Source organism: Eretmochelys imbricata, chromosome 7 (assembly GCF_965152235.1).
Source record: "Eretmochelys imbricata isolate rEreImb1 chromosome 7, rEreImb1.hap1, whole genome shotgun sequence".
Taxonomy (NCBI): domain Eukaryota; kingdom Metazoa; phylum Chordata; order Testudines; family Cheloniidae; genus Eretmochelys; species Eretmochelys imbricata.
In genome coordinates this window covers 114,441,588-114,460,300 of record NC_135578.1, presented here as the reverse complement: position 1 = coordinate 114,460,300, position 18,713 = coordinate 114,441,588, and the positions used below count along the sequence as shown (strand labels likewise).

Below are 18,713 nucleotides of genomic sequence, written 5' to 3'. Positions count from 1 at the left end.
AGAATGTAAATACAAGGACTAGGGGAAAAACCGGAATACGGGAATGAGTGTGGGAATAATGAGGAAGGGATGCTTTTCCAAAACCAGAGGTGGTTCAGATCTTGGTCCCGTTAACAAATGATTGTGGTTTTGGCCCATCTTCAGAAAAACAAAAGGACTGAATGAATATAAATGATGAATTCAGTCTCAGCTGGGTAAACCAGAGTCATAAATAAAATATTAACTGGCTGTGTGCCAGATAATCTGTTTTTATGAAAATGGAACACACACACTGTTATTGATGTACTGTATTTTAAAAAGTTGTGCTTTTGATTCTCTTTTCTCTTCCCCTACCTCAGTGGCACGCATTATCCAGAGAAGAACAAGCTAAATACTATGAGCTAGCGAGAAAGGAACGACAGCTCCATATGCAGCTTTACCCAGGCTGGTCCGCACGGGATAACTATGTAGGTGGCTATGTAGGTGGATATTTTTTTCAGTAGTAGAGTTTGTAGAAATGTATTGTTTTTCTGTAACCTGCTGACCTACGTCCACACACCGTGTACAAGCACTACTTTGAAAGGGCATCTCAGGACCCCAGTCTGGAAACAACAGCGGATGCTCCACCCGCATTGCCAAAACAATTGGGTACAATTAACAGCCCTCCACTTGGAAGAGGCTCCTTCCCTGAGATAGCAAAGAATGTAAAAGGTTAGAAGTGAGGCATGTGATTAAAGCTCTGTGAAGACATCTTGCAGGGTGTCTGCCTTCCGTATGCCAATCTCTGGAAGATGCTATTAGGCATGTGTTCCTTTAAAAAAAAAAAAAAAATCTCCCCATGATTCCTCCCCTTTTTCCCCACCAAAAATGAATCATTAGTGTCTTGTGCTTACCTGTGTGAGAGTATAGTGGAAAGTGGAAGAAAGACTTATCCTAGCTTCAGAGAAGGACTGGCAACGCGTGTTGTGTTTGAAAGTCTTGCTCTCAAGTGGGGTTAACATAAATTATTCCACGCTCTACTGTTGTATATTTCACGTATGTTATGCCTTACTGTGGCCATGTTTTAATATGCTTCTATTGTTTGGTCTTTTTACACAAATATCTTGAGACTGCAATTTGCAGCCAACTGGTGGGATGTATTCAGGTTGATTTTTATTTATTTTCCCACTTGAGAAAGTCTGTTCACAGCATATGCTACTGTTAGCTGTCTGGTTCCCAACTTAGTCCCCAGTCCTACAAACACTCTTACTTATTGAGTGTAGCTCTTCCATGAGAATTAAGCACTATATCTGGTAGTAAGTGTTTACAGAATTGAGTCCATGAATTCTTAACAGATTGATAGCTGTTACAGTCCTGGGGCTTGGTAGAAGCTTAAAAACCTCCTAACACAATAATGTAGTAATGCCCCTTCTTCCTATATTTGGAAAGTATTAACAGGTTTACAGATACTTGCATGTAAATATCAGCAGCAAAACGATAATCATTACAGCAACGAGTTTTTGTTTAAGGAGATGTTACACAGGAATATAGTTACAGAGCTCTCTGTTTTAACATGGTTTTACCATAGTACAGAGTAAGCATCATTACAACACCTATGATGTCGTTTCTAGTGATTTGATTAAATCTCTGATTACAATATATTTAACAGACCAGGCATGTCAATCACATGTTAATAATAACAAAAAATTGACAGGTGGGCTGGTATTTTTGCAGGTGAATGTACTTTGTCTGAGTACCAAATAAATGGTAACCAAATTTCTCTGTCTAGTTTGCTGGATACATAAGTGGTGTGTAGAAGTCACCTCCCATATGTTTCTTTTGAACCATTCTGCTGCGGTTCGACTATTTTTTTCTTTTCCTTGTGAAAGGCTACCACTAGCCTAGCATCTACTAGCAGATGAGAGATTAACTCCTCATTTTCTTTTGTGTGGCCATTTCCTCTGGGGAGCCCCAGTGGGATTACCAAAGGCTCATTTGGTAATACGCTTTGTGATAGTACAATCCCAGTTCTCCCTAATGATTGATATGTCCACCATATATGCATAAAATCTCCTCTTTCAAACTTAAGGCCAAATCCTGAAAACACTCACTCACTGTTGAATGTCATGCTTTCCTCTACATCTGGTAGTAGTGTTTACAGGATTGAGCCCAAAAATGCTTGTATGCAGTATAATTATAGCCATGTTGGTCCCAGGATATTAGAGACAAAGCGGGGAAGGAATATCTTTCATTGCACCAACTTCTGTTGGTGAGAGAGGCAAGCTTTCAAGACACACCAAGTTCTTCTTCAAATCTGCGTGTATGAAAGATATTCCCTGCTCCCAAAATTCTTAAGAGATTTGTAGCTGTCAAAACCATGTGGCTTAGAAGAAGCTTTAAAATCTTACCCAATAATATAGTTATTATGATTTTTGAAAACTCTCTGGTGGAGTCCCATTGCTGTCAGTAGAGTATTTCCTTGCAGAACTCACTGAAGATTTGGGGGCCAACCCTGTAAAACTGACGTCAATTGCATTTAGTAAACTTTTGTTTGCTTTTTTTGCTGCTGTCTCCTTTGTGTCTAATCGGTTCCTAGGATAGCCAAAACCATTGCTCTGCCGTGAATCATTTAAACTGTTCACTTTGTGTATAGCAACATATAACTGTATGTGCAGGTGCACTCAGAGGTGTACAGAACAGGATAGACACTTCACAGTCTGCAACACACTAAAAGGTAGCAGTCTTTGTTATAGAATGCCAAATATCTCTGTGCTGGAATAATGTTATATTACCATTTAAATAACTGTATTTGCCATTTGTGGTATCAAAATCCTCTCATCTCCTCCCTCGCAGCTGCCTTTATTCTCCAGCTCTTCCTCTCCTTTCTTCCTTATCTTTCTGTGCTCCCTGGGCATAAAACAATACTTGTGCATCCTCTTTATAGGCAGAGACATAGGAGAGGTATTTTCTTAGGATCCAGAGGTAGTTCATTCCAGCTCCTCCGGCAAAAACACATTCTTTTTGGTATGGACTGGACTGAGACCATCAGACCATAGGGCTGAGTAGTTCTTGGTACTGTGCAGTCTGATTTCCTCTTGGGAGTTCAATAAGGAGTAGAGGTAGGACCTGCCGTATGCTTAAAAGAGGTTTCAAGGAACGTTCATTCTGCTTTAGTGACTGTCGCTGACAGATGGGCATGTACAGTGTCTTAAATGTTTAGGACCTTTACATTTGTCCTCAGCATGTGAGCACTGAGAAACCCTTTCTTCTCAAGCTAAAAAGGACAGGATGAGAAAGCTGATGCTTTCCCAGCGGCTTGATGCTGTGTCCCCCCCTGACCTTCAGGGGGAACCTTGCTTCAGTAGGAGAGCTCAATAGCCTTGCATCACACAGACACATCATCTACAGTTTGGTTTTTTTTCTCTCTGTCTCTCTCTCCTTCATTCCATTCAGAGTTCTTGGAGTTTTCCTCCCCCCTCAGGCTTTCTTTGGACAACAGACCTTCCAGAGATCTAGAAGAGAGGCATGATGGGGGTGCCAAAGCTTGTTAAATCGTACCCCATCGTCAGCAATTTCACATCAAGCATTGAGGCTTAGATACACATAGCCCATCTCTTCAGAGAGGCAAGCAGCACATTCTAGCAACTGCAGATTTCAGCCTCCTCTTCAGTTCAGGCGGATTTAGGGAATGCCTTGTCAGGGTCTCATTGGTGTCAGCAGGCACATTCAGTCTTCCACATACTGATCTGAGAAACTGTACCTCCCATAGGCCTCGATATTAGCAGGACTCCTTTGTTTCTCCTGCATCCGGAAAGATGCAGGGGAAGTTTCTGCAGATCCTTGTCAGACAAAGCCTGTTTTTAAGTGGATTTTGAACCATCAGGGCTAGAGGTGCTGATCTAGCGTAACTTGGTAAACAAGGGCGCTTATGGGTAAACTTCCAGCAAAGGGGTGGGACTTATCACAAAACTCTTGTGGGAAGTGGTGTGAATTTATGCCTCCCTTTGAAAGCAAGTTCCTATGCTACTCCTTTGGATGCTGAATGGGTCTAGCAACATTACCTTTGCTATTAACAGGAGAATCAGTATAAGAAGGTCTAATAGGCAGGTGGACTTAATTCTGGAGAAGAAAGAGAACACGCCAAAATAGACAGTAAGTGTTTTATATCCAGATCTAGATCTCTTCTAGCCAGAGCACTTGCGTAGTGTAGGGATGGAAAAATCCTTGGACCTTGCCATCTCCATCTGAGTAGAGTAATGAGGCAAAGAAGAGAAATGTGTTGTCTGCGAGGCACCGTAAGAGCTGCTATCTTTGTGATTTAAATGTATAATCAAATATCTTCTCCATTGTACAGAAATTTGAAATTAAATGATTTTTCCTCTTCTTTTAAGAGACTGTGAAGGGACTCTGTTGGCATCTTTCTCCAGTGTTTGTTAGTGTGGAACAGAGTTTCCCAAGCTCATGTTGATAAGGAACCAAAAATATCCTTGGCAAAAACATACTCATCAGCCATTTTTAATTATAGCTCTTTGATACCTGGCTTGAAGGCTTGGTACAGTGGTCAGGAGGCTCAGAATCCACTCCCTCTTTTTATTGTGTTTACTAGCAAAGGAGCTGCTGGAACAGACTCATGTCTGTGTCCCAGCTGGTCCTTGTCTGATATTGCTCTGATTTCTCCAACTGGAAAAAAAAATACTTGAATTCTCTCTGAAACATACTGCAAAAATTAAATAAATCTACTCTGGGGGCCTTTTCAGTCTGTTACCTATCCAAGTACCTCTTGAAATAAGAACCACAGATGTACAGGCCTGGGTCAATAGTCTGATTTCAGTTAGAATGTTGTAAATGTGGAGCTACTCCACTGAGTGAAGTTACTCTGAATTTACATCAGTATAAATGAAAGTGGACTTTGAGCCCTGTTTTGTATGCGTGATGTATTGCCTCCGGACTGCTTAGCAAGGTGTCGCCTCTCTGTTCCCAAAGTCTTTAGGTATAGTGACTGGAATGGCGCCAGCAGTCCTCTGTTAAAGAGATGGTTCCTGTATTTTTACATAAACTATATCAAAGTATAGCCAAAGATAGCATCCCCCCTCTGAAAATCACCTGAGATGTGACTGAGATAATTCCCCAATAGCAGTAACTTGGCCACAGAATTATGGGCATATCCATTAAACCTGCCTGCACACACAGCCTTCCTTCTATCAGCAAAAGGTTCTCCTGAACAAGACTTTACTTGTCACATCCAAGACAGCAGGGTGGCAGTTTACTACCTGAATAGGCAAGGAAAGACAAGTTCGGAGGCCCTTTGCCAGGAGCCCTACAGGATTTTTAAACTCCAGCTTCAAAAGAACATTCACATTTTTGCTTCTTACAAGTAGAGCATAAACATCTTAGAGGAGATGCTGAGCTAAACCCCAAAATTAACCACTTAGATGGGTGCCAGACCAAGTTACTGAAGAGAAGCTGTCCTATGTCTAGGAGAACTTTCTGTCCTCCCCTCAGATGTAGTCAGGGCTTCAGAAGCATTGCAAGGTTCCTACTTGGAGAACATAAAGCTTGTTTCCTCTTGGACACAAGAGACTGCTGGCCTTAGTGATTCCCTCCTGCCTTTTCACTAATTCCTCTTACTCCCACTTCTTCCAAAGGCAGAGATCACTGTGCTGCTTCTAAACAACTCTGCTTGCCTAGAAATCATCGCTTGGGTATCAGAGAGCCCATGAAAATGAAAGAATCCTATTCCCCTTGCTCCAGCCTTGAGAATCTTCGAAGTCTTTGTATTGCTCTGCAAGTTGTATTGGTCAATGCTGAGGCACACAGTAGGGAAGGAAAGGTTACTTACTAGAGAAGAGATCGCCTTTTCTTCTTCTGGACCGTAGTCAGCCCTTACAACCCTCCCGTTGTCGAAATAGTAATTAGGTTTCCACGAGATTCACAGTAGCTTTGTGGTCATAGCTTGTCCCATGCTGTTTGAGGTGAGTATAAGAAGAGCAAAAAATCCCAACCACCACCCATCTCGTCCTCTTGGATTTTGACAGTACACAGCAAGTTACTTATTGGAAAGTACTGTTTGGGAAACCTACGGTTAGTAAAACCCTACTGTTCCTTGGTTTTTCCATGGGGCAGAATCTGTGGAATGTCTTAGATAAAGCACATGTTTGATTTTATTTTCCCCTCGACTACAGTTGCTGGGTTTTCTGTCAATTCCAAAACCAGCACTCCTGCATGTTAGCTTTTCCATGTCAATATGGCTTCCTTGTCTATTTTAACAGTCACTTTTTGCAGTAGAGGAGCCCTCAGTGTCCAAGTCTGAGCTCTCTCTCTGTCTCTCCATTGTTCTCAACATAGAAATGTGCCAAGGAGCATTACGTCTGGCAGAGGGAAGAGAGGTGTCAGATTTATTAACTCGTGCTAACATAATAAGTTGCCCCTTCTAGCCCTCATACCCTCTCTCGGCCACTTACAGCATTTTGTGGACGCTGCCTTCACACTTCAGGCTCTGGTGAAGCTGCTCTGCAGCTAGAATAAAGGGCTAAGAACAAGGTAAGCAGGCAGACCTGGACGCATGGCTCTGTCACTTCCCTAGCTTCCCTGAGATGAGCAAGAGCCACAAGTGCGCTCCTTCACTCAGTCTGCCATGCAGTGATTCATAGCCCTGTTGGGTGAGCTTTCAGGACAGTCCTCCCTCATGTCCCTCTGCCTCATCTTACAAAAAGGGTTCTTACAAATCCTTTCTATTTGTGTATGTTGCATGCAGGGAAAGAAGAAGAAGAGGAAAAGGGATAAGCAGCCAGGAGAGACCAATGGTAAGTAAAATAAGTCAATATACCTTGCTTAGTGGAACAGTGGAGTATCTGACCTTCTGTTCCTAGGTTTTGGGGAGGGAGGGAGGGAGGAATGGTCTTCTCCTGGCCTCTTTGGCATCTGATCCCTATTGTAGTCAGCGTTTTATTTTTGTTTAATGCATTTTAATTAATTGCCTATTACTGCCCTTCTAAAACTAGTCACCAAATCACTGCATGTAAAGCATTTTGTGAAATTAGTTGAATTTGTTCTTAATAATTACAAAGCCATTAACTTCAGAAGTAGAGTTGTAATGCCTAGGCCATTGTTATAAAATTATGCGCTTATTTTGTGCGTGCGTGTGTGTGTGTTTGGTATTAATTTGGGCTGTACCTGTGTGTTCTGATGCATGCCTTACAGTGGTAAATCGCGCCCATTTTAAATTAAGGAGGTTTGCCATTCTCTGTAGGCAATTAGAAATACTGCATAGGCAATCTCATAGACAATTTTGCAGAAGCCCTGATTAAAATTTTTTGAAGCCTTTGTATAATTTGTTCTTTTTTTTCAGAACACAGCGAATGTTTCCTAAATCCTTGCCTTTCACTTCCTCCGATTACAGGTGCTAATGTCATTTTGAGTCATTTTGAATAGTTTATAAACTGCTTTTTAATTTTTTTCCTGCCATGATAGATTTTAACATTAAACACTTATGACATTAAATGGGAAAAATCCACACGTTTTTACAGTATATATTTATATAATATGTTTGGTAGTATTTTTTTAATTTTGCTTTTGTTCTTTTTTGTTTTGTTTTGTTTTGTTACGTTGCTATTAAATAATAATTCAGTAAAAAAAAATCTCAGAATTGTACTAACTGTGCAAATTGAATATGCAGTATTTCTTTAAAGAGACTGATAAAGAATAGAAGGAAATCAGTAATGAACCTCCTTAATCTAATGGCATTTTTCACGGCTCCCACTAAGTCTTCTCACATCAGCATGTCTACGCAGTATGGTTTTTTTTTTTTTTTTTTGGTTTGGTTTTTTTATGTCATTTGGTTTTGGTTTATTTATTTTGCCTTTCTGTTCAAGACTGTCCATTACAATTCACTAGCTTGACTAACTCGGCGCATTTTCCCATGCTTTACATTTATTTTCTGGCTGATGCTAACATGCCCATTCTGCAGTCTGCTGCTTCTTATCCATTCTTTTTCTTTTTCTTTTTTTTGTTGTTGTTGAAAAAATTATTAAAAAATTAAAATAAAAAAAAAAAGAATGTTATTCTGAAAGCTGCATTATCCCAATAGATATCTTTTTTCCTTTTCTCTTTTTTGTGTGTGTTTGTCTGAGTTGAAGAAAAAAGCATGTTCAAGAGCTAACCTCCATACTTAGCTTCTTTTTTCTTCCTTCCCCTGCCCCCCCCCCCCCCAAAAAAAAAGAGAAGAAAAATATGCCAAAAACCCATCATTTTAAACAAACCACGGTAACTTCCCTCCGTTGTTTAAATGAGAAGAGACAGTCCTTTACAAAGGGATACTGCAGCTTTAATTGCAACAGCTAATTTCAAGAGTTGAATAAGAATGTGATTATCACTATTTTTTTTAACTTTTAAATCGAACGTCGATATTTTGCGATTAATAATGAGGTCATTGATTTTTATTCCCTTTTTTATTTTTTTTATTTTTATCTTTCTCTTTTTTTTTTCTTCCCCTTTTCTCTCTCTCCTTTTTCTGCTCGCTTCTTTCTTGAACTCATTCAGACCTGAGCGCTCCTAAGAAATGCCGAGCGCGCTTTGGCCTTGATCAACAGAATAACTGGTGCGGCCCCTGCAGGTGTGTATAGTTTTCCCAGACTCGCTATGGCTGATTTGCAGCTGGTTTATTTGGTACTTTCCCCCTTTTTTCCTGCCTTGTTGCTTTGTAGCTCTGTGTTGTGATCTAGAAGACACAAGGGAGTGGGACGCTGCCATGAATGATCATCTCTCTGAAAGGGTTTTGCCTTTTTTCCCCCCTCTTTCCTTGCTGCTGCTAGCCAAAAACCCACTGTAAAACAGCATCAGCCTAAGCATATCTGATCCGTGACTGCAAACACAATCTCGCCCTCCCAGCCTTCTCTCAAGGAATGTTGCATACTCCAAACATGTCCAAGGCCCTTTGATAATGCGAGCATTGAACGTGTTACAGACAGTGGGCTAAGTGAAGCAAATGCACAACAGCGTAACCATTTTAGGGTTTTTTTGTTTGTTTGCTTTGGCTCAGTGTGGAAGCCCTCTTTCTTTCATACCCTTGGTATAAGGGGAGATTACCAAATAAAACTGACACGATTAAAGAGAAACATAGCTGTAGCTAAGATTTCACGTCCAAATGAGCTCTATCCACCATTGTGTTTGTATTTTTTGTGTTTACCTTATGCTAACAGATGCAAATACTCCAAAGAAGTGTCGGGCATTGTTCGGGCTTGACCGACAGAGTTTATGGTGCAAACCATGCAGGTATACTACCCAATTAGGCCTTTGGGGAAATAAAAGCATTCTGTCCTCTCAGTGCATTTGTGTGATTTATTTTTTTTTTAACCTTTTCCCCCACCCTCCCACCTTCTCTCTCCCACAGCATCAAATGCTAATAATCTTTGATTCTCAAAATTTAATTGCTAAATTCTCTTGCTGATGTAATGCCATTTCTTCTCTTTCTTTACCAATAACCTTTCCCTGGTGGTAGAACTGGGAACAAGCAAACCCTGAGGTACATAAAATTGGCACTGTCCAGACGGTTAGCAAAATGAATGCTTAGGTGGACATTTACACTGCATTTGTATGTGTGTGTGTCCACTATCTCCAAAGGGTTAAAAGATTCTGTGATCTGCAGCACTGGTGTTTTCATCACAAATATATATAAATACAGGCCAATGTTTACAGCTTATATTGTAGTCATGCCATTAGCCTATTTGCAAAATTTAAAAATGTATATATCAATCCTGAAAATATCTATGCAACGTATCTACATTTTCTAACACCATTTTTCTGAAATTCTTAAAAGTGTAACCCAGCAAAGTGAGCTGTAAACACATGAGCTCCAGAGAAAACTAACTGCAGCTTTGGTAGGACAGTTTTCAGGAAGTAAAAGGCACCTAACAACCCAAATTTCAGCAGCCCATGTTCTACTGCAGGTTTATACCAAGTCTGTAGTTCCATGGATAACTCAGAAGGTACTTGTTTCTTGGTGGAGGGATACCAGCTACTTCTTTTTCTCATTCCCTTTCCGTAATAACCACATTTGGTTAAATTTGTTGTTTCTTTGTTCTAATACAAGCAGTCTTTGAATATGGAATATTATGATGGTAGGTATTTCAACCAAAACCACACTCTGTATGTAGTGTTTCCTCTCTCACCTTTCCCGCTTATTCATGCCCTTGCCATGTGCTTCATTTCATTTAGAAGATAGACTAGATGTTCATATATTATATGCATGCACACACTCCTTTTGTTTTCCTCGATGCCAAGCACAAACATGGATTGACAATGTACTGTGTGTCTAACCATTACGCTAAGCGAAGGCTCGTAAAATGTCTTTAAAAGATTGCATTCTTCCCCATTTGGTGAATTATAAGTTCCATTAGAAGCATGCTCAGTACTGTGAGTTGTGTGTGAAGTGCAAAGACAATCATGTTAAATGTCAGTGTCAATACATACATTAAATACCTTTTGAAAATAGCAATTTAAAATGCTTTAAAAAGAGGGAGGAAATCCAATCTAGAGGCACTGGATAGCCACTTACACTGTGAAGAAGTAGAATACTTGAATCTTATGTAGCTAAAGACACTTATAATGTGTTTAATTAAACTTATACCATGATTAATTTAGTATACAGTGTCAATAGATACTTATGTAGTCTATAGATAATGTATTTCATATGTGTCAAACTTTGTATGCTGAGTGATTATAAGAACTAGCTCTACATCATGTTTGTGTCATTTATCATTCTCTGTCCACTTATGTCAACATCATACTATTAAAGGTACATTTTATCATTAAAGGGGCTTTTCATTTGAGCTATAGGATTATCATTTTGGCAGTGCATTAGTTGTGTATGATGAGAAATAAGCCCTTTCTTGTCTTCATTTTTTGCCTTAGATTATTTCAGTTTTATTCAAAAATATTTGCTGCAGGTCAGAGTCTTTTTATTTGTTGGGACAACCTTTATTATCAGCATTGACTGGGACAACGCTTTTTAATGACATAGCTCATAGCTTTATGTTTATTGACCCTTATTTTACATGTATTGTGGCATTTTCTCATTAGGCAGAATATAGGTCACTGCATTTCTTGTTCTGGTGCCAGTCATTGTAGCTTCTTGTTTATAGAGTGTTAGTTTTCTGTAGTGGATCTTTGAGAGAGAGTCTATAAGATATGAAGTTTGATAATGGGGCAGAAACTGAGACATCTTTAGTCATAGTAGGTGGAACCCAGCAAACCCTTGGCATTATCCATGGCTTTCGTTTCTGGTAACAGCAATGTCATTAGTTTTCAAGATGCTGTTTTAGGGCCAATTTCACTGCAGATATAAAAGGACATGCTATGTTGACTCCAGTAACAATATTTATATTGCTCTTAACATTTTCAAAACATTGCGTGTACTCTATTCCTCACAATATACTTGTGAGATGGTAAATAGTGCTATTATCCCAATTTATAGACAGGGAAACGAAGGACACATCATGAGTGTGCATCAGAGAAGGGATTGGAACTCAAGACCTAGCTCTGTGTTCTTTCCCTCAAGCCACAATTACTCCCTTGAGTAAAGTTGTGCCCATTTACACCTGTGGTGAATTTGGCACTTTATCTCGTGTTTGTAATTAGTTATTGAGTGTTCTGTGCTGCGCAAATATACACAAAAAATACACTGCGTACAAAGAGCCAGTTCAACATGGAAAAACTAATTGAAGTCACACATAATATACCAGGGGAAGCTGAAGTTAGAGCAAGGCCTCCCTTTAAACAGGAAGTTTTTTGTAAATGGGTTTGTAGACTACCAGCTTTCACTTTAATATTAAGAATTGAACATTTAATAGAAGTAGGGAGAAACATCATGCTGAAATGAAAATGAAAGGCAATTGGTTTAATTATTCTGGGGCAGAATTTGACTTTAGAAAGGGTATTAACATTTAAGCCAAGAAGACCTTTCACATCTGTGGTGCCCTAACCATATTCCGCTTTGCCATGAGATGCTCTGGCTCTTACTCTCAACCATAGGCCGAAAGTCAAGCTAGTAATAATAAAAAAGAAAGAAAGAAAGAAAGAAAGAAAAGCCCAGAGTTGATCATACAGAATATTACAGTATTGGACCGAAGTCAGCAATGGTTTGATAATAAGCACCTCATAAGAGCTGATGCGTGTAAAATGAGCAGAATTTGAATCCTCTGTGTGCGAGAAACTGAGATTTCTGACTACCTGGGACCTTCCTTAAACGTTAATGCCTACTTTTCCACATAGTCGTTAGCCATGCCAGTTCCAAAACGTGGCATCGTGCCCAATGTCCAGCTGTGGTACAAAAAAGCCCGGGTTTGAATTGTGGATAAGATAGCATTGCACAATTTCAATTTAGAAACCGAGTAATGTGGAACTAGATTTTTTGGGGGGGGAGGATATGTCAGAACTAATCCATACCAGTTAATAAAGTTACTCTTAACACCACAGGTTTCCAGTGTTATTTGATGGGGGAATTTAGCAAGGTTCTGTTTTGAGCCCACCAAATTGCTTTTTCCATCTTTTAACTTTGCCCTAATAAAGCATGGTTTGCTGCCTGACATCTTCACCTTTTCTTTCTTCTCTTGTTCTTTTTTCTCTCTCCCCTTCTCTCCCCCTCCTTTTTGTGTGTGTGTTTGTGTGTGTCTTTCTTTTACATTTTTAAGTGCATGAATGTCTTAGTTTTTAGCATGTATTGATCTGCAGGCTAACGTGGTTAAAAAAACTCTCATAGCCCTAACCATTTACCTTTCTGTGTGGAACTTTGAGCAGAACCTCAGTCTATTGTCTGACTCTGGTAAGGGAGTGTTATGACATGGAAATCTGCCAACCCCCTCTTTGAAGCAGGTGCGAGGTGGGGTACAGTACCAGACAATATCTTTTTCTATGACCCAGAAGGTCAGATCCAGCTCATAGTAAAAAACAAAAACAAACTAGCACCAAAGACAAAGCAGGAGAGATGGCTTATTTTTCCCACCTGGATTAACACAACAAAATACCGATTGGGCCAAATCCACCGTCAATACAAGAGGGTGCAAATCCATCTACTTGAATGGAGTTGCAGTTGCTTAGATCTGGGGGAGAATTCACCCACTGACATTGATATTCTGTGCATGATAAATTGGGAAACAAACCCTTATTTCCGTTCACCTCCTTTTGCCATTCATTGCCGAGTCGCTTAACTGTTCTGTTCTATCCAGTGGAATTAGTTCAAAATGCAGTCTTTCATTTTTTTTTCTTGTAAAGCTCAGCTAACTTTATCTTGCGAGTTTAATGAACTTTGTCAAATGAATCACATGGTGTGATACTGGTTTTAGCACTTCCCATAGGAAAACTGTGTTTGCGTGGCTTGACTTTCACCACTTTGGCCAAGATGCTTCAGTGGTGTGCCTAATTATTTTTGTTCTGCGTACATCCAGCCAAGAGAAGCATTCTGAAACTGTCCTCTTTTGTTGCTCCAAAATGGATGGTGAGGGGTGCGGGGGGGGGGGGGGGGAATTATCTTTGTTTGCTTGGTGGGTTTTTTTAAGTCAGCATTTCTTGTGAGACTCCCATAATTCCTGGTGTGAACTGAGTTCTGTGTTGCTCCTCATCTTTTTACCTGTTGTTGTGCTGTTCACTTACTGAGATTGAATCCTGCTTTGAAGTTACACGAATGGCCTCTCAAAGGAATAGTCCCTAAAATACAGAAAAAAACAACCCAGAATACCTACTCCTTCCCGGCAAAACAAACAAAACAAAACAAAATAATTTCAAGCCACAACCTGCAGGCCATACAACCAGTTATTCTTGTTATTTGGAATCATTTTCCATTTATCTTGTTCTTCTTCTGTTTTTTTTTTTTTATTATTGTTTTGTTTTTATTTCCCTTCCTTTTGTTCTTCCTATTACATTTCCTTTCTGTCTGACTTTGGATTTGGTGTGGTTCTTAACAGAAAAAAAAATATGAGCGGTAGTCCACAGCTTCTGCTGCCTCGGAAAGGTGGTGTATCTCAAAGCCTTTAAGTCAGTCACTTAAAAGCAGCCTTTGGGTGCATGGTGCTACAGTCAGCTTTTTAAAATTTGATACAGGCCGATGATGATAAATTATTAGCTCTCTAAAGTTTTAGTTTATCGGGGTTAAATTTTTGTAGGGAGAATTGACCTTTTTAGGAAAACAAGTAGTATATCAGGCTACAAGAAATTGAATCTGAACCTTGTTAATAAATAGCCTGAACAGGAGAACAAAGAGAGAATCCGTATCATCTCCAAGTCCGGTAGCAGAAAGTCCAATTCCTTAGAGGACTTAGTGGCTTATACACACCCAGCAACCCTTTAAGTACCGTGCAGGCTCTGGGTGTAACCTGTTCAGAGCTCAGGGTAGTTTATTGATGGCTCGTTGCTTTAGATACCTTTCTCCATTAGCATCTTTGCCCTTTATTCACAGATAACTCTCTCCCTGTTTCTAGGAGAAAAAAAAAGTGCGTTCGCTACATACAAGGTGAAGGCAGCTGCATCAGCCCACCCTCTTCAGATGGAAGCTTACTAGACTCTCCTCCTTCTTCTCCTAACATGCTAGCCTCCCCCACAAGAGACTCAAAACCACAGACTGAACAAACACAACCCCTCTCGCTCACATTGAAACCCGACCCGCTGGCACACCTCTCCATGATGCCGCCACCGTCCTCCTTAGTCCTGACCGAAAGCTCTGCTAGCAAGCCCAGCGCCCTGTCTGCTACTGATTGTCAGAACGGGCCATTGGATCATCCGCCTGCCACTTTACAGCTGTCAACAGCACCATCCTCGTCGTTAGCCCAACCTTCGACATCCTCCTTGCATTCCCATAATTCTTTGGCTGGGACACAGCCCCAGCCACTGTCACTTGTAACCAAGTCTTTAGAATAGCTTTAGCCTCTTTAGCCCTTGCTTTTTTTTTAAAATTGTGTTGGGTTGGTTTTTTTTTTGTCCTTTTTGTTGGTTTTTTGAATTTTGTTTTATTTTTTAATTTGTGCCATATGGCTACATTAGTTGCTGTTTATCGAGTTCATTGGTCAATATTTGACCCATCGTTATTTCAATTTCTCCTTTTAAATATGTAGATGAGAAAAAGCCTCATGATTCTGCCAAAATTTTTATCAACAGCTGTTTAAAGTCTTTGTAGCGTTTAAAAATATATATATATATATATATATACATAACTGTTATGTAGTTCCGATAGCTTAGTTTTAAAGACTGATTTTAAAAATGGAAAAAAAAAAAAAAAAAGAAGAAGCGATTTTGAAACAGCCCTTGCAGAAGGTGTTGGTTCTTTATTATTTGTATTAAATACGAGCTTGCGAACCAATCATTGTACATCTGGTTTTTAAACCTTTAAGGGCACAACGAATGCAGTGCCGCTACCTTTTCCCCCCTTCCTCGTGTGAAACAACTTTTATTGTGATGTTACTTGTTATTGTTTAAATGTACAGAAACAAAAGGGTTAAAATGTGTGAATAAACCTCGTTCCATGGTGTTGTTCTTTTTGGGGGAGGGAATGCTACTCAACAATTAAAAAGTATCACAACGCTATTGGACCAGTAGTATTTATTGCTTTAGAGATTGCTTGTTGTATCTGTATGTTGTCCATTTTTAAATATGTTTTTTCCCCTTTTTTTTTCTTGAAACATTGTATAAAGTTTTTTTTCCTTAGTGTAAGCATCTTATATATAACAACTCATTTGTACAAGGTTTTTAAGTTTATATATAAATGTGTATATATATATTTTTCCGGGGGCGGGGGGGTTGTTTTGAATTTTTTTTTTCCTGTATGAAACACAGTTGCCACCAAATGGACACTTGCAGGGGCATTTTAAAGGATCAATAGTGTAAAAGTAAATAAATGAAAAACAAAAATTGCTTTAAAAGCCATTACACAGACAAAAAGACTTGAAAAATTAGCAAGGGACTTTGTAGCAACGCTGTTTGAAAAATAGCAACGTCCAAGTGTCTCTCATTCAGAACTGCAATTGAATTCCCTGCGACATTAGAACTGTAGACCGTGTGCAAAATTTTGATGTGCCAAAATTCTCAGTGACTTAACTTTCTCCCAACAACTCTATTTTTTTTAAATGCTGTAATTTTTTTGTTCATCATGTTTTGCTGTGATGTTACATAGGTAGATATGTATGTAGTTTTAATGTCACCTATAACAGACGTGTTTGGTAGCAGATTGTCCGGAAAGCATTTAAAATGAAGAGGTATAAACCCTTAAGGGCCAAATTCTGTATATTAGATTTCTCATAAAGGGAAAACCAGACTGCCACTTCTATGTACACTTACTACATACAGGTAGGTAGCAAACTTAAAAAAAAAAAAAAAAAAAAAAAAAAAAAACCTAGGCATGTTGATGTTGCAAAAAGAAAAACAAAAAAAAACCCGCTGTATAAAGCTGAAAAATTGTTCATCTGTTCATTCAGTGCCATTGTAGTTGACATGAAGCGATTGTAAAACTGTCTCCGATTTTTCTCTGGTTTATTAAGATGCTAACTATAACATTTTTTGTGAATACTTTGAATGTTTCCTAACAGTTGTGATGTTACTGTTCCGTTTTATGCTCTTATTCCGATTTTCATTTTTAATGGTTTGGAAGCCATTTTTGTAATGAATAAATGTTCATGCTGTACAGTATCTGTAGCATGCAGTTCTGGATTAATAAAAGCAACTTAGTATGTGCAGAGAACGACTTGTCAACTCATTTCTGTGTTGATTGCATTTTATTGTGGCCAAGCAGGTTTAAAATGTGGACTCACTTTGCATGCGTCTGATAAGAAGAGTTGGATGAAATGATTTCAAAATTTCAACAAATAAATGACAAAAAAATTCTGGTATTCATGAACATTTTTCCGATTTTCTGCCTTCTCCACTCATGGGAAATATTTTCAATTTGTATAAAGCCATTCTAGCTGAGTTCCTATAATTGTTCATTTTCAGTGGACAAAGCCTTTACCTTGCTCAGCAAACTGGTATGTTTGGAGGGGGTGTGTGTGTGAAACAGCAGTGAAATCACTTTTATGTTAAGCAATTAGCTCATTGCTGGCATTATGCAATTAATAAATAATAACATGAACTGAAAATAATGATATTCTCCCATTTGATTCTGACAGTTGGAGGGAAAAGAGGTCTGATTGGTTATACTTTAAAAGCAAACTCCATATGCTCAGCCCAGCAATCTAGTGATTCATCAGGTCAGTTTCACATCATAGGGGGATGAAATTCCCCTAATTGAGCCTGACCTGGTACACATGCATAAGACTGTGTGTTCTGCCCTTTTGCACAACACTGACAGGAATTGACACATGTTGTGTGTTTGAAAGAAAAAAGGGTTTTGGTTACAATGGGCATTTTGAGCATTTTGGCTGATTACTACAATTTGGAGGGAGTGACTCCCAGGTTCTACTGTTGCTTAAAAAAAGGAAAAAAAAGGTAGTTTCCAGCTTGTCCCGACATTCATTATTATCAATCAAAAAACGAAAGGGACTAAAGAATATTTTCATGAGTGCTCGATACCCAGCAGATCCCTTTGAGAATAGCGAAGCTGGGTCCTGGGTGCTTTTGAAAGTCTCGCCCCTAAGTCTTAAACACTGGCCATTTTCTATGATAGTCCAGTGCTAAAGCAAGATTGGGGGGGGGGAGGGGGATTATGATGCTCTTGTTTTACAGTCTCTTGTAATAATTTTATCCCCAAATATTCCCATTGTTGATGGTGCCAACACTGGCACTAGCTATGAATCCTGGTATTTTTACCGGGGGGGCAGCCGTGTTAGTCTGTATCCACAAAAACAAGGAGTCCGGTGGCACCTTAAAGACTAACAGATTTATTTGGGCATAAGCTTTCGTGGGTTGGGTTTTTTTACCCACGAAAGCTTATGCCCAAATAAATCTGTTTGTCTTTAAGGTGCCACCGGACTCCTTGTGGCATTTTTACCACCATGAGTTAAATCGGCAAGTTTATCCAGAGTGAAATTACTGCCAATGCACCACTTAAAGTCTCTCAAAATAGGGCTCAAGTAGAACTTAGATGGTCACATAGCCATTTTGCTGGCCCTCTGCCTAAGGGAGAATTGCAGCCTGTGAGAAATGGATCTGAACTTTCTTTGTTGGGCTGAGTAATTCAGGCACAGAGAGTGGGCCCATTGCTACCAGCCTTTACTCCCATAAGGAGTTCTTAGACAAATATACCCTCACTGCTATCAATGCAGCTATCCATATAAGCAAGGCTTTGCAGTATATTGCCCTTGCTCGTTTAGATGTTCTGTAGATAAGAGAATAAGTGTATATGCATGTGTTGGCTGAATGTGTATTTAAATATGGCTGTTGAGGGTTTCAAAGCTGACCAGCAGATTACACTGCACAACTCCCCATTAAAATGCCAGTGAGAACTGTGTGGCTAAATCCCCTAGTCATCTGAAATCTCCGCCATTATTGCTAGAATATTATCCTGAAGAGAACTGTGAAAGTGAGTCTCTCATAACATATCCTTCAGTGCAATTGCATAGTACTGAGCTCTTCTTCAGTGCTTTTCCTCCATTGATCTCCGGGCACCGTCGAAAGGAAGGGGAAGTATTCTTTTATAGGTGATGGGAACTGAGGTGCACATCGGTGAAGTACCCTGTCCAAGGTCACTCACAGAGCCAGGAATAGCACCCAGCGGGCTGACCCCTGCCCTAGACCATACTGCATCCCTTCGGGTGTAATTTATCTGCCGACCATGTGTGACC

General features: G+C 39.6%; 1 protein-coding gene across 23 annotated transcripts in view; it reads left to right on the top strand.

Annotated features, from left to right (window-relative positions):
- TCF7L2 (transcription factor 7 like 2) overlaps positions 1-16,709 on the top strand; it is a 202,545-nt gene extending 185,836 nt beyond the window's left edge. For 4 of the 23 annotated variants that reach the window (XM_077823130.1, XM_077823126.1, XM_077823128.1 and 1 more), the window contains exons 10-14: positions 339-458; positions 6,713-6,761; positions 7,307-7,357; positions 8,497-8,569; positions 14,427-16,709. In XM_077823130.1, the coding sequence (XP_077679256.1) occupies positions 339-458; positions 6,713-6,761; positions 7,307-7,357; positions 8,497-8,569; positions 14,427-14,862 (729 nt within the window). In that variant the 3' untranslated portion in view covers positions 14,863-16,709. Of the gene's footprint in view, positions 1-338; positions 459-6,712; positions 6,762-7,306; positions 7,358-8,496; positions 8,570-9,155; positions 9,229-14,426 lie in introns of those variants that run through there. The other 19 variants (XM_077823131.1, XM_077823129.1, XM_077823124.1 and 16 more) reach the window with 12 other exon arrangements.
- Positions 16,710-18,713: the final 2,004 nt, after the last annotated feature.